Here is a 24,765-nt window from a genome sequence, read left to right on the forward strand (position 1 = left end):
CTGCAGCCTTCCTCAGATTCTCCTCTTTGGTGCTTTGAAAAGAATCGCATCAAATGTAGTAATCTACACACACAAATCATACTGTGCATATACAAGAATGCTTCTTAGAAGCTTATCTGTTAAAGTTAACATTTTCACTCTTGCTTCCACACTTTTACATAACTTTGGGAGTTTGAGGGGTTTTTTGATTTGTTTTAGGGGTGGTGGGTTTTGAAGGTCTTTTTGCTTTGGTGTTTCGAAAGTTTTCATCTTCTCATGAAGAGCCTTCTTCTGCTTAAATACATTACACAAAAGACAGTATTTTTAATAAAAGAGTTCACATTCTCTCTCATTAAATGGCAACTTTTTATATAGTTTTGACATCCTGGATTATCTTTACCCTTAAAATACAGATTTCCACTATTGCTTGTCCTAGAGATAGCAACTTAATTCTAAAAATAGCAAGAACTCAAGACTTGAACAGATAAAAATACCACTTAGCACTGGTGTTCTTCCCTCCCTCCATATATTTCTGCACCTCAAACTTGCTTCTGTGATTAATGAGTATGTCAACTTAGCAACTCTGTTGCAGAAGGCAACATTGCACCAACCAGGAAACCTGACTTACTGTACTGGCACCCTACAAATCCATGGTCAAAATACATTTCAGTTATGGAGCCAACAAACAGATACCAGCACTATGAACAGCAAGGAACCCACCCCATTCTCAGCTGTGGCTGTTGCAAAATACGGAGACAGAGCCAGCAAAAAAAGCAGCAGGGTGAGAGGAAAAAACCAACAAAACCAAAAAAAACCCACAACCAACAAAACCCCAAAGTTTCATGCAGCATTTAGAGCTTTAAAAACATGTTATATAAAAATTACCTACTACCATTTCCTCAATTCCTTTTGCTCTCAAAGAGCTTTCAGTTTGTCTCCCTATTTACAAGCAAACGGCATGTGTTGACACCATAGAAATAACACAGCTGAAAAAGAGAAATAGATACTACTCTAGCTTCCAGATAAGCCATTATATCTACGTAGTCATCAATAATTGTGTAAAGACACAAAAAATAGCCCACTCTCTTCCCTCCAGTTTCCATGAGTTTGCATGGTTCTCTAATTACTCCAATTTCACCAGGCCATTGGTGTAAAGGAAGTGGCAAGCGCACCTATCCTGGGGAGCAGTCAAAATGGTTGAACCTGTATCATCCTTATGATGTTTGTTCTCGACACACTCAACATAAAACCAGACCTACAGTGAGCTAGAATTGTGCTATCACTGATTCAACAGCAATCTGGAAAATAAGAGAAAACATATATATATATGTAATTGCAGGGAACATTCAACTACTGCATGACCAGAAGTTGGGGGGTGGGAAGATGTTTTATCCACATTTCTTGACAAGTGATGGACAGCTCCTGAAACTGAAAGCAATAGGTTTCTAGTCCTAGGGGTATTGCCTTCAAATATGTCTATGTTCTCAGGGTAGATCAGTTTTCCCTGCTGCAGGCATCCTGCTGAGAGGTGAGGTCCCAAGCAAAACACAGGAATCTGACTGCAAGTCTTTGAGGTGGCAGGAGCCAAGGGAGGTTCAAAGACAAGGCTGGCTGGTGGGCAGCACCTCTGAGTACTGCAGAGGTTAGAGGTTAGTAAAGCAGGAGCCACTGGCCAATAAAACTGTGTTTGGAGAGCCCACCCTATAGATAAATTGGGGATCTGTTTACACCTTTCCCAGCTTTCTGAGTTACACACTCTGATGCTTCCCACTGTGATCTTGTCCTGTGTCCACCAGCATCTCCCTTCCTCAGCAGCTGCCCTGCTCTCTGCTGGTTGGCTTCATAACATAGCTAAAGGATGCTTGGAAACTTTTAATCAGCATCCAGCATCAAAAATAAATAAATAAAAGCACAACTGCTTTTATTTGTGTCAACTGCTGCAATAAGATCTGGCTTGTTTGAGATTTCCCATGACTGCTGTACTAATGCTGGGAGAATAGAAGCTTAAATTCCCTTGATTAGAGAAGCTAAACACAAAGCAAGCCCAGTGCCAATCACACACATGAAAGGACAGCTTTTTGAAGGAAGAAAAAAAATCTAGGTAAGGTTACCACCATATTATAGCTGTCAAAAATCAGCACATACCTCAATTTCAGAGCTTAAGCTCTATACCAGGAAGAACTTGTCCTTTTGATGAAGGCATGTTTTGCTCAGTTTCCTGTAAGCTATACAGCTCTGTTTTATATAAGCACAAACATAATACACTACCCCCATACAGCCAGTTCTCAACATTGGACAAGTTTAACCACAGACATTACTGCCAATGTTGCTTGAATACAAATATATCTTACTGCCTTCTCTGAGGATAAAAGCTGAAGGACTGGCAGTCAGAAGGTTTTTTTCCATATCTACTGGAAAAATTCCATTTAGGACATGGTGCTGGTTTTTTCCTCCACATCTTAAAAATAACTGATCTTAGCTTAGGCTATATAAAAATACCTCATCCTTCATGGCTCAAACTGCACATGGCTGTATGGCTATTTGATGAAATGGGGAAAGTGAATATTAACTGCTGGTTGTGATAATACTATGTGGTATTCACACTACCATGAAACAGGATTGAAAATAAAATTACATGGAAAAAATCATCAATATACATCAAGAAGAGTTATATATTTCTTCTTGGTAAACATCTGGAATAGCATGATATACTTTACTGTATGAAGCCAAACTTCTATCCATGATTACCTACTCCAACATTAACATCCTGGAATATGCACACCCTCTACAATCCTTCTGCCCATAGCATCTCTACAGAATAAAGTCACCAGGAGTCAAAGACAACTAATGCTAGGTGCTATTTTAATTTCTAAAGAGCATTCAAATTTGTTGCTAATAATAATAATTTAAAAAAAAAAAAAAAAAAAAAAAAAAGGTAAAACCCCAGATATAAATTACATCATTTGAAAACCAAGGGACACTATAGTATATTCCTAAAACAGCCAAAACAGTCTACTACTCAGTTTGTTAAAAAGATGCATAATTTTCCTACCTCCAGGTATCTAAGAAACTATTCACTATATCTGCATAATTTACAGACAAAGATTAAAGGAAAAGCTGGCTAAAGATGATCTGGCAGCAAATTGTTTCTATAGAAAATGTAAGACCTTTCTAATTTAAAAGCCAGATGTTGCTACTGTCTTGTAAAATACATTTGATACAGTCATTAAAAAGAACCTAGATTTCTAATTCCATTATTAATATTATGATTTGACCTTGTACAAATTATTTACATATCTATCTACTCATCAGTAAAATGGATACAAGACCAAGGTGTATTTACTACTCTATTTTATATACTCACATGCAAATTACTACAGCAATGTAGTGCATTTATGCTATATAGATAAATGCTAAAGTTGTAATACTTTCAATAATTAAAGGAGGTAAACAAAGCAAGCAGATTTGTTAAGGAATGTGATGTGGTACAGACTATACAGCAGCAGAGGGAAAGCGCAGAGTAAAAAAGAAAGAGTGCAACATCAGAATGGACACTTAATCATCCATTTGTCTGCAGCTGGCTCCTTCATGTGCATGATAGAATATTTTCAAATCGTTTTTCTAAAAATACATGCCTTCCCAATTTCTGGATCATCTGGTTTATTTGTAGCCAATCCAAGTTGTGTATAGCAATCTGCAAAGGGTAAGTACCAAAAATCCAATGTGCAACAAGATACAGACTATTAAAACACAGACTCTTAAAATCTAATCTGAAAAAAAAATTGTCTTTGAATAGCACAATTTTCCTCTTACAGTTAAGTTTAACCTTTTACTGTTTAGAAGCTGCTAATGTAGATACAAAGGCAGCCCAAATGTATTCTATAAAAATTATGCAAGGATGTGCTGATTGGTCTCAAATTTCAGAGCTTTCTCAGAGATGCCACGAAGACAGTTTTCCTCATTCTGAAAAACAACAAGGCAGGACAGGCAAGAAGAAAAAAAAAATCTAGGATAAGGACACTCTCTGCAACAACTGAAGGGAGAGGGGAGCAATGAAAGTCTCATATATAAATGCCAAGGATTCTACAACTCCCATGGTGATCCTGGCAGTAAGCCAGGAAAAAGTTTTTTCTTTCCTTTGCTGTTTGCAGCAACAAATCTTTCCTCTGGGGGAGGGGTGAGAGGGCTAGAACTAACTTCACTGCATCTGATAAGATGGCAAATTGTCCAGGCCTGACATTTATGGGGGACCCAGAGCTTCACTGAAGCACTCTGGGAGGATTAAAGCAGGGTTAGGCTCTACAGTCGCACTCCTTAAAATGCTACAAATGGCAGACAGATGAAAGTTCCCTTAAATTTGATAATGATGATTCTACAGAACCCAGAGACAGAAGCTGTCCCCTGTCAGGGAAAGAACTGCAGCTGTAAGTTTAATATTCTCATTAAAAGGACTTGTAAAAGCCTAAGTATGCTCAAAGAGCATCTAGTGTCCAGATATTGAAATGAATTTCTGTTTAATTGGTTAACAAGAACTAAATCCCATCTCTTTCATGTAAGCTGCACCACCCACAGGAAAACTCCACCACCCATTTGCTTTAACTCTATCCAAGACCATTTCACTGCAAGAATGGGATGTTTCACACGCTGGCAGGATTGCTTGGAGCCAGCAGAAAGGCTCATATAGCTGTCAGCAAGCTGATAAGAGTTGAAATTACTCTACAGAGCCCTCTTTAAAGAGGAGCCAAAGAAGCACATTAAATGAAAGGGAGGAGGGTCAGAAAAGCCAGCCACTCATGTTGTTTTAACGTGGCACTAAAACAAGTCATTGATTTATGCTTGTGTCTTCAGCTCTGTTTGACCTGGAGTCTGAACTTCTCTTCAGTTCAGGGCTGAGGCACATGGGATGTGCACAAGAAAAACCACAACAGCTTGTCCAGGTATTCCAACTGTGGGAACAACCATTGCAAACGACACGTTTTTGATCCACAGTTTTTTACACTGAATTTACATACTTTTTTAGCCGTTAATTGTTGACTTGGGCTAAAAAACACAAGAGGTTGTGATTATCCAAAACTTTAATTAAAGAAAAGCAAGAATGGTACACGGCCAGTATTTGAGAGGGTACCTTGTGGGGTTTCAGGAAAGTGAATTACACATTCAGCCAAAGAAGGAAACTATACATCATTTTTAATAGTCTCCCACCAAAGTGTTTGGCAGCCAGTGAAGTCAAGGTGCATTTCAAAAACCACTGATTATCTGACAATGTTATTACACAAGGCAATATAATACTAAAGTCTTCTGTAGACATGAGTCCTGAAACTGCCAGGTCTGACCAAATGGCCTTCTGTTCCCATATTCTCCCTCTGACAGTGCTCCACAGCAGGTACCTTAGGAACCCCCCTCCCACAGACACAGCAGGCATAAGCCACCACTTCCTCAAAGTACTCTCCAGCTTCCAGAAATCTGCAATGCAGGAACTTTTAAGCCAGAGGGTATATCTTTGCATTCATCTCTGACAGATTTTCCTTCTCTGGGTTTCTTCATTCTGCCTTTTATGTCAATAAAACCTCTTCACTCACACAATGTTATGAAGCAGTGATTCTCACAGACTACCTCTTATTCTGTGAGATCATCTCCTTGTTTTTCAGACCAGATTCCAAATAATAAAAGTACTGTGAAACATCAAATGAAATTGTATCAAACAGTGTACAGGGACATCCATTCACTTTCTCATTACCTTCTTATTTTATAGTTCTGTATTATATTCCTGCTTCGCCATCACCAATCATTTATTTTCAAGATGAATAGCGTCAGGCCATTTTATCAGTCCTCTCTTGAAACTTTTGATCACCTTTGTTCTACTATATCATTTTTAGGATGGGAGAACCATAACTACTGTATTCATGGTACAGACATACAACAGATTTACTTAGTGGCACAGTTTTTTCAATATTGTTCCCTACCTCTTTTCTAAAAATCCCTTATACTTTTTTTAACATAACTGACTATGGAATTTATACTTTCACATACCTATTTATTACAGTTCTTAAGAATTCTTTTCCAAGTGATTGCAGCTAGTTGAGAGGCCAAAATTGCCTATGAGAAGGCTGTTTCAAATTGCATATATACCCCTTTGTATACTGAATTCACGTTATCACTATAACATTTGGCCATTTTGTACCCGAATTTCTGTGGCCAGTTCCTAAATAAATGGAGGAGTAAGTCTTCTATTCTCACTACATAATACTTCCATATTCTAATTCTATGCCTTAATGAGCTTATTCATGCTAAAAGATTTCTAAATCTGTTGGTATTAAGTGAAGAAAAATATTTACAAGATGTCTATATATTCAGATAGACAGATTCACCTCACAAAAAGAGGGTGAAAAAAGCACAGCAGCTGAGATATAAGCTGAGGAAAACTTCCACACTAGTTGAAGACATTCATATATCAACTACAGTGCTGAAACATGTTCCAGAGACTAACAGGCTTTCAGATCAAAACCTTAAAAAAAAACTCCAAACAGTTGCAAGGCAAACTATACAAGGATGAGACAAGGAGATAGAAGCAAAGCTTTTTTTTGCTTTTTTTACCTTTATCTATCACGCTGCAGAAGCAAGACAAAATTTCAAATTTTACTCTCTGTCATACAGGCCCATTACATCTACTTCTTCCCCTCTGCTTCTAGAACTTTGCTATTACCTGGATCCTGGTTAGAGGTTCAGATAAAATGAAAGCATAAGGATGCAACATCAAGTTTGTGCAACTAAGCTGCTTATCAACTTGCCTCTAGGCACTTCTGCCAGTGTTTCAGACTCCATATGGAACTATTTGTGAGAGGGGGATGGTTCAAGGAAGCTTCAAAGAAAATGAGAATGACAACATTACTGTAGAAAACAGACAAGACAGCAATCACAGAGATACATAAGTTTCATCCAGACTGCTATTAATTTTAGCAGCTCACTCAGCAGAAGCTGGTATTGATGGTCAAAATGTTGCAGTTTATAAGAGCTATTATATGCAAGAATCTGTTTTTCAGGGACTTCGGCTGTACATGCAGTACTGAAAATATGTATCAATTTTTTACACTGTGTACACTAGGCTACAAGCACAGAAACTATTCTCGTTTGTGAGGACAGGAAACTGGATTGGGAATTGTGGAGAGTGAACTGTTCTGCAAGTTTGAACAATAAAAGCATAAGTTAATACAGCTGATCTCCAGAGATCTCAGTGCAATCAGGTATGATGTAGGACAGTAGAATTAGTTTTGATTTCCCACACTCAAGCTCTGCTCGAACCAATGAATCTCTTTCCCAGTTTATATCATGTACTATCTGATAAAAAATTAAGCAAAATAAAATTGTGTTGTAGGAAATCACAGTTCAGGTCATACCAGCCACAGAACCTAGCAGATGATGTCTCCAAAACTAAAACTCCAGTATTTTATCCTCTTTGTGACACTGTTATGTGGTGTCCGTGACAGTGTACAAACTGGAAGAAAAGACTTTTAAATATGAGTTCTTATATATCTTAAATGTAATGACTTCTCTATGAGAATTCCTCAGCTGATGAATAGCTAGAATTAGCTCCGGAAACAAAGGAAAAAGATACGCATAGAGAAAATTTTGCACATTAAAAGCAGACAAACTATTTCAACTTGAAAAAAAATTATATACAGTGAAACAAAGGTGTATAAGTTTATGCCTACTTTTTAATCTTAATGTACGATCTCCTGTGATAAAATACTGCAAAAAAGTACCAAGTAATCAACAAAGAAAACTGGTAAGGTAACACACTATTATTTGCTCTAATTCTGATGTTTTCCAAGTAAGGATAAGAATTATAAGACAACCCACTGAAACCAATGCAGTTGGACAGCAAAGCTCCAATCCCACAAATGTTATCAGACCCAAAAAGTCTGATAGGTATGATAAATGCATGCTTCAACCAGGAGAAATTCAGAGCAAGGATTTGTTCTATTTGCCTAGAAAAAGATTATCTCATCCATACATGTGAGATTACTGGTAGTCCACACAGAATCAGTCATTAAGTACTTTTCACCATCCTAGCTGGTTAAAACACAGAACACCTATCAGCAAGGGAATTTCAGAGACACTTACACAGGGATTTTGCCTTGTAAATAAGGCTGACAGGGCATGAAATATATGGATAACGTTTAAGTATCCTCAATACACAAACAGAAATAAATTCATGAAGATGAAAGACAGACCTTGTGAATTCATCCTGTTACTTTTACTACCAAAACACACAATAAAAGCAACAAGATGTGAGAAGAAGCTTTAGAAAAACACATCACACCTTCAGTCAACAGAATCACATTTTCCAATGAGCTTCAGTGATGTTTTGAACCCATTGACAGTGACTACAGCAAACCATGTACAATCCAACAAAATTCAATCTGAACAGAGTCTACATCCATATTATGAGCACTAAAATATCGTCTATTTGAAGTTAATTTTATAGTTACAGGTAATATAGATAATGTATATATAATCCAAATTAAGGGGGTTATTGTTGGTTTGTTCTGTTCTGAATGTTTAGGGGGTTTGCTACTTTGTCTTTATTTTGTTGGCTTTTTTTAACAGATGAGTTGCCTGATTTTATACTTTAAAATTAGTGTTTAAGGTGTCCTTAATATCAAATGATTGTCCAGAGCTGGAGAACACTGTCCTGAAATGATTATTTTACATTATCATTGAAATAGACAACAAGAAAATTATTGCACACTTTGACAGACTATTAATATCAATTTTAAAACTTTATTAGGCAAAACTCCCTAGTGTTAACATCTTTAAACCAAAAATCACATCTCTAGAAGTTGTAACACCAAGGTTACTTTCTCAACTCCTGGTTTTGGTGGCACCTTGGTGCTGCCAGCACATCCCATCAAAATGGCTCATTTGTGTGAAGGCACTAAAGAGAAAGGAGACCCCTGATGGCTGCTGCGGTATTTGCAGACTCAGAACAGAACGAATGAAGCTGGCAACAGAATTCAGGTGTGAAAGATATTTACTTCTACATTTGAGAGTGTATCTTCTCCCCATACATCAGTATTAATATACTCTGCACAACATTTAGCACTGCCTAAGTAGAAATAACTAGAGTGTTGTAGGCTACATTCTAAAAAAATGTCTTGGCTCACTTTTTACAAGGACCATGCAAAAGATGACTTTGTCACTAAGGTTGTGTAAGGGAATTTCAGACACATGACTTCACAATTCTTGCAGAGATTTGACTACAGAAATCCCATGCATCTTGAAAAGTCACCTGAGATCAGACAGTTAACTTTGTCCCTAAATACCTAGTTCTTACTTCCTGTATGATTTTCCTGATGAGGAGCTGAGGCAGTAAGAGTACCGTCTTACCTTATAACAATATATACAATAAGATGTCAAGGATGAAATATTCTATGTTTAGCATAAAGAGAGAACAGGGTCAAATAATAAAAATATTAACATGAGAGTACAGTGGATGTTTCTGCATTCCAACAGGTTTCAGAGCAAGGTAGGTGTATGAACCCACACTCCAACTGTAAAGCAAGGAAAATAATTTTAACATGGTATATTACTTTACCTGTCTTTGCATCTCTTCAATCTGTCGCTGGGGGATACTTTGCAGAATACTGTACATTTCAGGCATCTTCTCTTCAGGGATGACAACAGAGGCCCTGTAAGCAAAAAAAAAGAGAAAACATATGGCAAGGTGAGAAGAAAAATTCTACATTAAAAGATGTTGACTGCTTTTCCAACACAGAATCTTGTCCTATTTTAATAAGATATATTCAAAAGACATTAGCAAAAAGAAATAGTCTTCTTTCAGTGTAACAAAATATTCTGTAACAGTTCCTTCACAACACCAGCCAGTCTGCCCACAGATAATCCCATCAAAGTCTGTAGACTTATCTGTCCAAATCAAATTAATCAAATAACTATGGAAGGGACAGAGATTCTGAAATCTGGAATTCTCATCTCTGGATTGCCATTGACTTGCTGTCAGCAGAGATTTTCAGAATAACCAAACAGTAATAGCAAATACAGTGTTACACATAAACCAAATATTTTTTGTACATATTATCCCTATCCCAAGATCATGTAACTAGGCATAGTGCATGCACAGAAAAATAATCTAAACTCCCAACACAGTGTACTCAGTCACAAAGTAATGATATCTTTCCATCTCAGATAAACTTGGGAATCATGGTGCAATACAGAGAATCAGCATTTCTGTGATGCAACATTTAGTATATATTTTCCTTAAAAGGGCCTGAATGGAGACCAGTCCTCACTGAATTCAAGCACAAGATTATACAGCAGATCTGTTTCAGAGGAAAAAATGACTGGCTACAGGATAATCAAATGCTCTGTCATATCAGTCTCGTTTTTTTTCCTCTCCTATTTTTGATACATAATAGATCAAGGGCAAAGGCAGTGTGCACCTTGTTCTGTATTTCATTTCCTGTAACCCCCAGTACACTCAACTTTATCACACAGATTTGATTCAAATCACTGAAGGCAGTGAAGTATCTCAGGCAGTGCTTCAATGTACAACAGTGGGGGTACAGACCTCTTCCAGTCCAGCACCTCAGAGAAAGGTAAAATGTAGGAGTCAGCAATGATGACTGGGACACAGCCAGCTTGAAGAACATCACTTAGCACAGCCTGTCCCAGGCGGGCTCCACGTAGAACAACACAGAATGTGGACTCCTGTCAACAAATGGCATCCAACACACAGATGAGGAAAAAAAGGAAACATTACATTTGCATTTTGTGTGTGTATGTATATGTTCGTATGTATGTGTGTATGTTTTCCTGCCCATCCCTTCAAAAAAAAACCAACCAAAAACTACCAAGTCAAAAGGAAAACCAACTTATTCTGTGCAATCAATATATTCTGATTTCTTAGATAATTCAAAATAATTTTACAAGTTATCTTGCAGAAGCTAGAAAAAAATATCATAAGTGGAGGAATGTGAAACGGGCTGGTGGGACAATTCTGCACTTTATTTTAATGGCCAAACTTTAAAATTCAGTTGAGAAAACAATAAGTTTAAAAAAACTTCAAAAATTTGGCACAACAAGATGAGCGACAATTAAGATGAACTTATTTAAGTATAAACTATATGGAGACAAAATAATTTTCTTCTGTTATAAGAGAGTGCAGCTTTGTGGATAGCAGGGAAATAACAGATTTTGTATCTCAAGTCATTTGACATGTTTGGCAGCATTTTCACAGGCAAATTAGGAAATCAGGGACTAGATAAAGCCCTCATAAGTTTTACATAAATTACAATTACAGAACTCCAAGTATAAAGTAGTTAGCAGTGGCTCACAAGTAAAAGACTCAAGTAACTTTTCCTAAGTGCAACAGCATTCAATGTGTTCCTTAGTTAACTGAGTAGCAGAATTAAGACCATACTTATTAGACCTCACAATACCTATGATTTTGCAAGATTAGCAGGTATAATGGATACCAGGATTAGACTTTGACATCATATGCATAAATCAACTAAGAAATACTGATACATATAGAATTCAACACTTAAAGAAAAATAGCAATCTGCACAAATAAAAAGCATGAAGTAACTGGCTAAGATTTGTACTTTGCAGAAGAGGACATTTCCTACAAAAGAACAGGCAAAGATTGGTATTCATGTGACAGCAATGTTGTACTTTTGAAAAAATAAACCACTCCACCCACAGGTAGTATTACAGTCCAAAAAGACATACAGTTTAAGAAATCTGAAGGATTCACTCACTCTTCACAGTAACAAAAGACCTCAGACAGAGCAGGGTTCAGTCTTGGGCAAAGCACTTCCAGTGGTAAGTAAAGGACGATTACTTACCTTAAAAGTATAATCTACAAAAAAGGATTTACTCTATCAATGCCTCTATCCATTCTGAAGGAATAAGGGCAGGAGGAAGGAAGCTTCAAAGATTAAAAAAAGTTGCCACAAAAAAGAGTATAATCCATTTACTCACGTCCAGAAGACACAAGACAAAATCCCATGAGTTTAACCTGCAGCAGAGAAGACTTCTTGACTATGTTGTACTCACCCTGTATTTAGGAACTTTAGTTCTCACTGCTACTAAGGAATCTTGCTACAGGCTCAAGATCACAAAATAAATGCTAGCAGAGTTCAGCTACACAAGAGGGAAAAATCCCAAGTCAGTATTATCCCTAATTTAAGACAGAAAAATTATAAAGTTGATACAGGGGTTCCCAGAGATAAGAAAACATTTTTTCAGCTTGTGTTCCATGGCCTGAAGAAAAGGAGCCAGAAGGCTCAGCAGGGCAGCAAAACATCAAGATGGAACTAGGAAATACATGGGGTTTTGCTGGCTCTTCGCTTGTTTCCTGATGCAATCATAAGACCTGTGTTCATACCCATAGAGTACTAAGAGCCTTGAAAATCTCATCCAAGAGAAGACTGCAAACAGGAAGCATTAACAACCCAGAAGTCCAAGAGTCTGTCTAGTAGGACATCTGTAAAGGCAGTGCTGGAAAGGATGAACTGTGATCCAAGTTCCCCTTCCCCCACTCTTAGGCAGGAAGAGAAGGAAAAGAAGGGTGTGGGGAATGGAAGGAGCTGAGAGAATGAACACACATTTTAACCATTGACTCACTAGATCACACAGCAGCAGGTGGAAGAGACTAGTAAGGTCTGGGAGAGACAAAAAAGAAAAAAAAAGCCCAGATGTGGACACACATGCTCATCTGCCCAGATAACCATTTTTCCTGTCTAGACAAAGGTTACTATAAATACATCTCCTCACATCACCACTGTTATCAGCCAGACATTCCAAAGGGAAATGTAGGGGAAAGTATTTTAACAATCTCGGCATGTGCCAGCTCTCTGCTGAGTTATAAAATCATATATACCAAGATATAGATATAGATTCTCTGACTTGCTATCCTTTAGCAATTGAGTCTGTATTTAAAGAAATAAAGCAAACAAGTTTTTTTTTTTTACTCAAAGTTTAGGACTCACGGTGACCCTTTCCTCCCTCTCCTCCTCCTCCACATGGAATTTTAAACATATTTCCTACAAAACATAACAGGAGGGGTGGAAACTTTGCCTTTCCTCAGCTTGTTTGTTATTTTACCATCATTTACTGAAGTTCAAAGACAGATTATATGTTGGTGGCCGCAGACAGAGCACAGTGGCCTATGGCATAACTCACTTCACCACACTGCATGCCAAAGCACCTCTGTTAGTGAATTGCCAAGAGACACAGGGGTCTGAGAACACTATCTAGTTTTATCTCCACTGACACATCAAAAGGCCTCTGGAAGTTGGGCCAAGGCCATGAAACACATTTCACCTAGATGTTTTCATAGCTGCATGCTGACAAGCCTCTTAGCTCAGCCTGTCATATCTACACAGACAGTTTTGTACAATTTAACTACTAAGCTGCATACAAAAAATGTAATCTGACTAAGTCTCCTTAAATGTAACACTTTTTTTTTGGCCCAAATATAAGAGCATAAGCTCTTTAAAGTTCATTTTAACCTTCTATCCAATTGACAAAGCCATCTGCAGTTCCAAGTTTCATCTAGCAAGGCCTAGACTGTCATATCTGAGAAATCAATTCCAAATTCATGCCTGCTGAAAGCCCTTTTGCCAGCTATTTCAGGTGTACATTCCAATGCTCCTCTCCAGTTTAGAAGTGAGCAACTTTATCTGCCTCCAAAAGCTTTTCCTCCCATTCCTCCATTTTAGCATTACATTGCTGCTGGATTTGGAAGTATTTTTGTGCAATTTTTTTAAGTTTACATGACACTGTCTTGTTTTACTAAAACACCATGAACAGTCTCATACAAGCATAGTCCGCATATAAGTTGGAGTACATAGTTTTTGGCCCTCTTAAAAATAAGGATAAAGTTAGGATATAATACTCAAGCCAATGTATCAAATTATGCAGTTTTACAACATATCCAGCACAATAATTAAATACAAGGAAGTACCCTACCACTGCTAAATAGGAACAGAATCCCAGCTAAGACAGACACTGCTGGGAAGAGAAGCCTGCAGGAGAGACAGCCTTACCTGAAGCACTTGAGGATAATCAAAGACTTGATTCTTGTAGCAGCGTTTGCGATCAGCAGGGACCCCATCTGACAGGTTTGTACATTTGTCCAGGATCAGCACTGATTCCCCATTCTCAGCCTGGAGAGCTTCCAGCTCCAAGCGGTATTCTGGGTGCAAAGCCATCTGAGATGACAGAATGAAATACCTGCGAGGACTGAAAAACACAGCCAGGTTACCTGACAGCACTGCAAGTTTGCTTCCATCCTGGAAAAGCATAACAAGATTAACTAAACCTTGGACATGCTGCCAAGACCATATTTTTAGACAAGGCCAGAAAGGGTAATGATGAAATATAATTAAGTCTGGGATAGTAAATGGCTCAACATGGGATAGTAAGTGGCTCAACATTATTTACAACCATGAATAAATTTGTACTTGGTAAGAGTGCTCATTACATTAGAATAGGCACTTGCATTATAACTTCTATTATAAACTTAAATAAACATTATTTAGCTGCATTTTAAATCAGCCTGCTACTGATGCCAGGATTGTTTGTACTTTTGTTTGGTGTGTGTGTACTAAAACAAAGTAGATAGGACACTGAGTGCTTCTAGCTTCTCCTCCCATATATGTTCTCACGAATTTTAATTGAAAAAAGATGCTGAACTGACAACTCAGTATTTAGTATTTAGCTTATTCAGTCTTGATATGGTGGCAGTGGCAATAGAACGAGCTCATCTTTTTCAACTGTGATTCAGTTCTGTCCCTTGGGGCAATATAGAGGAAAGATTTCCAAGGAAAAGTTAAAGGTCCACATGGTGTATGTTATCCCATATACTCTCAACTCCTACCATGTTCCAAATATTATGAACATTTTAAATACTGAAGTAATTAACACTGGAGGTAAACCACACAGGAATACAAGATCAAATTAGGTGCTTGCTGATTAAAAAAGTTATACTAATACTGGAAAATAGCATGTCATATAATTGTTATACTCATCTACTTGGGTTTATTTTTAAAACATGTCAGCTAAAGTGAGACTTTTCCATCATTCCCCAGTGAAAGGAACACACATAGTGAGTGAGTGAGTGAGTGCCCTCATGCTGCCAAAGGAACACAGGAAGCACGAGGCCTGTACTTAGGATTCCAGCTCTATTCCACGTGATGCTATCTTTAATTTACAGCTCTGAAAACACACAAACGTGCACACTTTATAAAGTCAGACCTCTCCTGCTGCTCTTCTCACCTCTTCTACTCATTTTCATGCTGGTCACTTTAGTTGCTCCAATTAACAGATGCATAGTATTTTTTTAAACATTCTCACAAGTCTCCAGCTGCTACCAACTTGCTACCAGCAGAAGTGGATTTTAAGCAATCCAATTAAAAAGGCAAGTAAATCAAACCTCCTCAGCTCAGGTCTGTGAGAGGCCTTTAAAAAGGAAATAATGATTCACATGAGTGATAATAAATGCATATAACCAGCTAAAAAAAAAAAAAAGTATGTTTGTTTGTGTATATGTTTAAAACCAAATTTTGCCTTGAAACTGTCATCACTCTATGACACTAAAAATCTACTTATCAAACATTGCTACAAAAGAAAGTACACGCCATCTCCCTGCCAAGAAATAACACACTAGTGTAGTGTGATGAAAACGTTTATCCCAAGCAAGCCTGGATTCTGAGCGGTGTCCTCGTCCCACCCCTCCTGCACAAGGCAGTCGAGGCTGGGAGCCCGTCTCACTAGTAACGCTGACTGGCCACTGGATGGCACTCCGGCCACCAAGCTGCCCAATGCAATTTAAAAGAAAAAGAAGCAGTTTTGAGAAACGAAATCTCCAACGCCTTAACTGAACCCAAGACTTATTTCTCTTATCCGACTCAAAATCAGAAATAGAGTTTAGCTGACTACATGGACATGAACAATATGAATGCTTCTCTCTTTACAATTGGAGCCTATCATTATATTCATGCTCTCCAGACAGAAAAAACAAAAGTATGCTTTTACTCTGTGTCAAAATATAGTAACACTTGAGACCTCCAATCAATCAACTGGGATGCAACCAGACCACTGGTTGCATCGCTGGCCTTGTCCTGGCATCACAAGCAGGGACACAAAGGGCGTGAGCAAAGTAAACCACTGCTGCACAAGTTTGTTTTAATTGACTGCACTATTGTACTTGGAGTGGCCAAGAGCAACAGCAAGAGCACTGCCCTTACCAGAAAAGACAACTTAACCCACAGAACAATAACGTTTGTGTCCAATGGAGGCTGCACCATTTCAATCAGTTTTCAATTTTGAAAATGCATATTCTCTACAGAACACTGGAAAAAGTAAAGGACCTAAAATTTCTACATTTGTAAAACTGATCTTCACAATGAGCAGACAAATTATTGATCCCCATTGCCTCTGTCTCCCCATCTTTTAAACCATAACAGAGGTAAGACCTTGTTACAGTGAAACTTTTTCAGCTGTGTAATTTGAAGATTTATGAAATATAAAAAGAACAGCCTTCCATAACCAGTTAAAGCATGTCTTCCAGACTTCTACCTCTTCTTGTTCTGAAGACATGAAAGGATTAGAGAAGCCACCATTGCCAGGGTAGTTAATTTCAATGGCTAATTACATGCTCTGAGAAAAACGGTACTTTATTTCCCAACTGTCTTGCTTTACTTCCAGCTACAAGGTTCAGGGAGGAGAGGGTTCTGTTGTTTGTGTTTATGTCTTACTCCATTACTTAAAAAAAAGAAACAAATAAAATCAGTATTCTAAGCCCTGGATGTATATTTATTCCCATAATCACACATAAAAGTTTTCATCCTTCTTTTTCAAGAGCTTAATGACAAGTCAGGTGCAAATGGTGTTACAGTGATGCAGTGTTACATCAGGCTGGCAACCTGTCACAGTGGAGTTCCTCAGGGCTCCAGCTTAGGCCCTGAACTCTTCCTCCACATTTTCATAAACAACTTGGATACAGGACTGGAAAGGATACTAACTATGTTTGCCAATAACAAAACATTGTGAGGAGCTGCTGGCTCCCTTGAAGGCAGAGAAGACCCTGCAGAGATCTCAACAAATCAAAGGCCTGGGCAATCACCAACGGTATGAAGTTTAACAAAGACAAGTGTCAGGTTTACCTGGGACAGGGCAAACCTGGATGTATGGACAGACTGGGAAACGACAGGTTGAAGAGTAGCCCTGTGGAAAGAGACCTGAGAGTCCTGGTTGATGGCAAGCTGAATATGAGTCAGCAGTGCCCTGGCAGCCAGGAGGGCCAACCCTGTCCTGGGGTGCGTCAGGCAGCTGGTCAAAGGAGGGAATTGTCTCCCTCTCAGTCCTCTGCACAGCTCTGGGCATCACAATATAAGAAAAGTATAAAGCTATTTGAGGGAGCAGCTGGCAACTGAACCAAGACTATTGGCACTGGAACCATCAGCATTGAAAAGATCGTCTATTTTAATAGCAAGAGCTGTTAAAAATAACTCTTACAAAATTGACCAAGCTCACCATAAAGTTAGTAGTTATATTTGTATTTCATAATCATCATTACAAAACATGTATCGAATATACTTTGCCCAATTCATGGGAATTACTTTACCCCGGTCCTCTTTCTGGCAGATCTACTTCTCCTGACAAGGGGCTGTAAACAGGAATACTGACATCGTAGCCTTGCCGGTAAGTCCAAGTGGAGAAGCCTCCACCAGCCAACAGAGCTCTGGAAAATACAAAAGGTAAGTTTAAACTGAGAACATGTAACATTCAAACTCCAGCAACTGTCATTTACCAGAACAAGAAGACACACGCTCTGAGCATGTTTCCCTCAGCATTTGTCAGTGGCATGTTGGCATGCTGGTTTCAGGTTGACTTTAGTTTCTGTGATCTTGGTTTACTGCTAAATTGGATCTTGTCACCAACAGAGTGCTCACAATTGTGTATGATCACTGAGGAATGGACCATTTTTCCACTAATATAGGGAAATCTAATGCATTGCTGTCATTGTTGCAATTTGCAAGCTTACATATTCTAAGACAATTTTAATCTGAAGAAATACATTCTGAATTGTTTATACTACTTAAGATATTCCTTGATGCCTGTACTAAAAATTAGGTATAGCACAACTTTCAAAGTGTTTGAGACAAGCTATATTTCAGATACAAATAACAGTACAGTAACAGTATTTTAACACCTTACAGTGACTTTGGACTTCTCAGGATGGAAAATAAAATGAAGTTATTTGCAACTGTATTTTCAAAGTTATCATACTTGTGAAATTTATTTCATTTTTATATTACACAAAAATTCTATAAACAGAAAACATGAGAACAAGAAATCTGTATGTCATGACCCTAAGTTCCAACAGTAGAGGTTGCTTGGGACACTATATGCTAGAGAGCATGGCAATAATCAAGGACTGATAAACTAAAATGCAATTCAACCTTCCAACAGGATGACCTGCACTGTGCCTTTTCCTAGATGGGACCTAGATGCCACATAGAAGTGCTTTGAGACACAGAAGAGAACAATGTGTATAGAAGAAAGCAGTATATCATATACAATTCCAGGAAAAAAAGGGTTTGCTACAATCTCCTACCACAAATCAAGCCTCTTTGAAATACACTAGTAAAGGACAATAGTTTTTCTGTTGTCATTTCATGTCCAGTGACCAGGTGGCATCAAGAGCACATCATCCTAGTTTCCAAAAGAAGCTCAGATTCAGCATCTTTTGTGAGACACCTCAAAGAGTTGATCAAACTTTCAGTCCTTTGTCACTCAACAGGAGGATGTGCTACACTTTTAGCGGCTTCTTGGATATTGGTTCTGCTTAAGGTACTATATTTCTCAATTCCAGTTTGTGTCCTCTGTGGAAAGGAGCAGGACACAAATACATTACTGGACAAGGCACTAAAGAAAGGATCCTGAGGAGCTGTACCCATTACTGCAGCCATGATTACAGTGGAAAGCCTTACTGTCACAGTTCAGATCAGAGCAGGCATAGGTCTCATCAGTAATCAGAACACACACAGGAACAAAAAGTCAGCACGAGACTGGAAGAGGCACCAACAATCCATTAGCTAATATTCTTGTTTTCAGATACCACTGAATGAAATTCTTGGTAGGGTGTTTGGAGAAGCAGTCTTCCACAAATGTTAGACAATAGATTATCATTATACTGAATTATCACCCAAGATTTTTCCCATCAGAACAGGACACCCTGGATGAGCACCAGTATGTTGTGCCTGTTCCAATCCCCATCAGATGTCCCACAGGATACTTCACTTCCTGCTCTGACCTGCAGCACAATTGTTTAGGGTGCAAACACCATGATCACACTTTGCCATAAATGTGACTCTTTATTCAGAACACAAACTGTGATAGGAGCAAAAACCAACTTGAGAGAACCAGATGATAAATTAAGTACATGCTGAGTTTAGAAATTATGTCCCAAATAATTTCTAATTCCTTTCCAATGTCCCCTGTTCCCCTGCTTTTGGTGACATGTACAACACTGCTAGGTCTCACTGTTGAAGCTGCATATTCTATGTCTTATCCATATTAATTCAGTTACAAGAACAGAGAAAAAAAATTGGCCTGAGTGTTATTGTTCTTGCACTTTATATCTCCCTTTTCATTTTTTACAGCCCTCCCCCCTGAGACTGGGAAACCAGGACCAGATTGTTTTAATAGGATCCAGTGAAAACACGACAGCACCTCATCAGCCTTGAGAAAGCAGGTGTGTGCCATGGAGATTTTTACCTAAATAAACCCACAGGGAACCAACACCAGTTAAGTAACTCCACTTGGATTTTCATTGCACAGTGCATTAAGAGAGTAGGAATATTAACTCCTAATGTACTCAAGACAAATAATCTTTAAATTGTAGTGATCAGTAAGGAATGACTCTCCCTGAGCAACTTTTCACCACTTTTCAAATATTGATCCTTCTTTCTCTCCATGAAGTGCTCCAGCTGGCCTGTACTCTAAATGTTTCTGTTCAACTGCCATCTGCAGCAGCTTTCTGCCAAACTTCACAAGTCACTGAACTCAATTCACGGACTGAAACAGAAATAAATAAAAAGTATCTTAGTTCATAAATTCAATTCTACAGCACCAGAATAGCTTTGCAAAAGAAATCCTTTCAACCTCATCATTGTACCAAATCCAACAGCACTAATTAACAGATAATACAGAGCTTATCTTTTAAGTTTTATGGCAGGAGATTACATATGTTATGGCAGCTAATACTAGCAATATAACCTCCATGCCCACAAGGCATATTTTCACCTTTGAAATTATGGAAAAAAACACTTTTACACTGTCTTTGGAAATTGGATTTAAAGATTTAATAAACAAACAATCCCTTAGTGAAGTACCTTAGCCAAGAACTTTTACAGATGTAATATTATTATATAACTGAACTCCCTTCTGTGTATAAGGTCTTACTTTACCTGGATCAATATTCAGTAGCAAATTAATAGAACACAAGTCTATTAAACCTTATGATCCACTACAGTTCAGCTGTGTGTGATCTCTCAGACACGCTGACTGTAGAAGGCAGGCCATACTCTCTGTGCAAACTTCAAAATATTACTGTGTATTTCACAAGTGATCCACAAATGTAGTCCTTCTGGATTTGTCATAGTATAGTTCAGACAAATCATTCAGAACCAACTATGCCTTTGCCAGCATGCCTTTATTTTGGCCAGCAGCTTCTCACCCTGTGATGCTACAAACAAACTTTCACATAAGTCTTTCACACTTAGTTAACTACTCATTCCCAACACCTTTAGACATTCTCAAATTAAGAAAACACATCCATGTTGATTGTTCTGAACTAAGAACTCCAAAGATCTCCAAAATCATACTAAAAGCTCATACTACATCACTCAGGCCTCTCCAGGACTATGGCCACACTCCCAACTTCTTTCAGAGGCCCCCGTCTTTGCACCTGTGGCCTGGAGAACAGGTTCTGTACATCAAACAGTCCAACTGCTGACTGCCTAAAAAAAAGGAATTTCCACTTTTTCTCCATCCCAAGCACTGTTGTTGCCTGTCTTATGTATTACAGCTCATGATCATACAGCTGTGGACTGAGTCAGACTGGCAGATTACAACAACTCTATGCCAAAAAAGACTTTAGTTTTTTTACTTAAATTACTCAGTTTTCCATGTTAGCATGACAAATACTTAGGAGAAACACCTACCAAAATAATTGGTTTCCTGCCTGCTAAGCCAAGGCATGCAAGACCAAATGTAAATGGAGATTTGAGATTAAAAAGTAAAAATAAAAAGTTCTGCAGCATATCTACATTCAGCTAATAAATTCACTTCTTTGACAGACTCATGTATCCATAAACATGCAGTCCATTCTGCTGTCAAAAGAAAAGTCTCCTTAAGTATAAATCTAAGATAACAAATGCAAGTATTTACTAACAGATTAACAGACTTGTTTACATGAGACTGATGTTTGACTGCCCTCTCCAGGCCAACCCATACATACAACATGTTTCATACAGAGAAGGAAAAAAATAAAGCCTTATTTCACAGTGATGTAATTACAATGAGCCAATTTACTCTTTAAACATGTGCAGAAAAAAAAAAATAAAAAATCTGTTCCAGTACTGGAGGATGTTTTAAATTGTCTTTGCTGCAAAGAAATCAAGATACACTTCACAGACAATCATGTTAGCAAAAATCCCCTATCTTAGGCAAGGTTTTAACATTTGGCAGAAAAAAGTTAACTATGACCTTCAAGAAAAGCACTTGTTACAATGTACCTAACTCAGCAGAACTAACATAACTGGTTGACAGAAACATCTTCAGTAACAGTATCACATTCCTCTCATTCCAGTTTTCTTTGCCTTACAACCTCTTTTCCTCTTCCAAAACTAAACTATCCTGCAAGTGAAAATTGAGCTCAAAATGTATGCCTTTAAAGTTCCTGGCAAATATTTTTAAAGCATACTTACCAGAGAATAACTAAGAGCATTTGTCCAATTACTAGTACAGTCTAATTATTAAGATAACAAAAACTAATGAAATTTGTCAAGCAGAGCAGCTGCTTTAAAATGCCCTTGAAGCACCTGACTTCTATTAGAAAGCTGCTGCTATTAGAAATCTTTGAATTTCTAATTTGCATCAAATGGGACATGCTGTAAATAATCAGTTACACACCAGATCAAGATTCTCCCACCTTACAGCAGGTCCAAGAGTTAAAAGCAAACTGTCAGCCACATCCCTTATAAAATTAAGGATGGGGCCAAACTATCAGATTTCAAAAGTAAACATCTCTTCTACACAAGGCTTTACTTTCCTTTTTTGAGAGGCAAGCAAGTCATAGGCTAGCTTTGTAAAGGTTAGGGAGCATATCCTTTGCTATAAATTGCCCTTCTGAGCTTGTTGCTTCTCCAGGGGCATTTAAACCCAGATCTGTCCATGACAGAGCACAACACATACCTATCTCTAGGAACATCTAGGGCAGTGTTATAATCTGGTGGCCCTCCAGGCAGCATATTGAAGAGCAAATGATTTGTGCCTCGATCCCACCTACAACAAAAGAAGAAACAAACTGCAATTAGAATTCTCTGTTTTCTATGTATAGACAAGTTCTGTCAAAACCTAGTGCTGGCATTAACTCACTGCATTCTCCCTTTTTCTTCACTTTGTGTTCTTTACACTCACACACTGAAGTTTCAGCACACACCTGGACAGCTGTGCCAAAGCCTGAGCTGTCTCCTTGATCCGGAGGGTGTTTTGATTGAGGACATCTATGGATGGCACAAAAAGGCAGGCCCGGCTGACATCGTCCGTGTAGAATTCACTGTCAGAGATGGCCGTCAACAGCTCATTGTATTCCCTGGAAATGGTGTTGCTCACCAATGTTCCATATTCATCCACATACTTTTTCAGTGAATAGATGTACACTTTGATCTTGTTCTTGGGATTGAAGCCACATCTATAGACATCAAAGCAGGTGTGCATCCTGCAGCTGAGGTCTCCCCGCTCAGGAATGGGGCTATCAGCAGGAAGCTTGACCACAGGCACATCATGGATGCTGCGCTTCTCAACGGTCCAGTCATTGGATGATTCAATGGAGTGAGGCCAGAACTGGAACATTCCTGTGGCAATCAGGCCAAGCAGAACTATGGAAAAGAGAGTGATGTAATAGATGCGATGCTTGGTTTTCATCCTGGGGATGAGGGCTGGACCCCGGGTGTTGTATTTGGCCGAGGCACACATAATGGAATCAATTATCTCTTGTCGCTACAAAATAGAGAGAGAGGTTTTAGGATGAACCCTAGAAGAGATACATAGTTATGACAATGCAGAGAAACATGCAGTTACTGCTTTCAGGGAAGGGTCTTTGCCTCAGCATATTGTAGTAGGCTTTCTTCAGATGCTCATGAGTGGCTCATCATGCCACCAGAAGGCAGGATACCAACCGGGACTGCCGCTTGGCCAGCACCAACTGAGGCTCATCTGCTGGGCCTGGCTGGAATGAAATGATGTGGGCCAATTAATAACCACAAGCCAGAAAAAGTCACAGCTTGGGTGGAGAGAGGGAGAGGAAATCTCAGACCCTGCAGAAGTGGCAAGGCCTCATAGGTCCCACTGCACTTATAAGGAAGCGTATTCAGAGGGAATGCTAATTAAAAAACCCAAAATGCTTATCTGCAGAAGAAGAGAAACCACCTGGATACCAGCAGAGGCCTTATAACAGGGCATCACACAAAACTTAGGACCATGATACTGTTTCTAAGGTAAAAGAACTTCTAAACTCAATTTCAAAGGAGCCCCACCATATCTGATTAGAATGATGGTAAACTACTTCTGGCAAGAAAAAGGAATTAATTTGTTATCTTTGTCAATGTGCCTTGTGGGGCATAAAAGTGTTCTATGAACTGCCATTGCAGCCACATTGAGAAAAGCATTTGAATAGTTCACTATAGCCTGAACTACAGTTGAAATGAAAAACATAATATAAAGTATCACAAACTACTGTCATCTTTGATATCTCTTACAAGCTCCTACACACAGAATTGTGGTTCCTGCAAAAGACAATTTACACTAACTACAGACTGAAAAACTGGCAAGCAACAACCTGCTTAGGTTTTGAACTGAAACTTTCATAACAAAATTCAACCTCGACTCTCCATAATGAGAGCCTTTTAAGAGTAGAAAGTACGTTTTCCAGAAAAAGAATGTGAACAGTATAATTATGTTTTTCTTTTGGACAAGCAGGATGTTTTCTTGCTTTGTGAGCTAGAAAGAAAGTCTGACATATCAACTGACCAGTACACAACAAATATGAGTAAAAGAAGTACCAATGAATGAAAGAAGCATTAATCTCATTATTAATCAAATGGTGTAACAAATTGAATTATGTTTATTTTGTGTTCTTAACAAAAGACTGGGATGAGGTGGCTAATGTATGACTTGACTGTACTTACACACAGTAGCACTAAAATAATCTCAGATGCTAATAAACATTCCACTTTTAACGGCTCTTCTCATCACTTTAGGTCCACAATCTCATTCTGGAGGAAGCTTCTAAAATTTCCTGTACAAGGCAATACAGGTCATGATGTTATCAGGACAGAAGCCAGAACGCTACATTACTATCAGCTTTACAACTAAAAACTTTCCATATGTTTCCATCTGCTAAACACGTCTTTCATTCCTCCTTCTTGACACAGCACCAGAACCAGCTATGCGATGCCACAGGTCTCACTGTGC

The 24,765-nt window shown here is 38.4% G+C and overlaps 1 protein-coding gene across 1 annotated transcript in view; it reads right to left on the reverse strand.

Moving 5' to 3' along the window:
- EXT2 (exostosin glycosyltransferase 2) overlaps positions 1 to 24,765 on the reverse strand; it is a 69,343-nt gene that overhangs the window by 44,166 nt on the left and 412 nt on the right. Inside the window, exons 2-8 of the mRNA XM_083864100.1 lie at positions 24,480 to 24,589; positions 22,733 to 23,292; positions 22,486 to 22,575; positions 17,630 to 17,746; positions 14,049 to 14,244; positions 10,565 to 10,704; positions 9,575 to 9,668 (exon numbers count right to left, since the gene is read on the reverse strand). Coding sequence (XP_083720226.1) covers positions 9,575 to 9,668; positions 10,565 to 10,704; positions 14,049 to 14,244; positions 17,630 to 17,746; positions 22,486 to 22,575; positions 22,733 to 23,268 — 1,173 coding nt within the window. The 5' untranslated portion in view covers positions 23,269 to 23,292; positions 24,480 to 24,589. The remainder of the gene's footprint in view (positions 1 to 9,574; positions 9,669 to 10,564; positions 10,705 to 14,048; positions 14,245 to 17,629; positions 17,747 to 22,485; positions 22,576 to 22,732; positions 23,293 to 24,479; positions 24,590 to 24,765) is intronic.

This window comes from Zosterops lateralis (assembly GCF_965231275.1).
Source record: "Zosterops lateralis genome assembly, chromosome: 6".
Lineage (NCBI taxonomy): Eukaryota > Metazoa > Chordata > Aves > Passeriformes > Zosteropidae > Zosterops > Zosterops lateralis.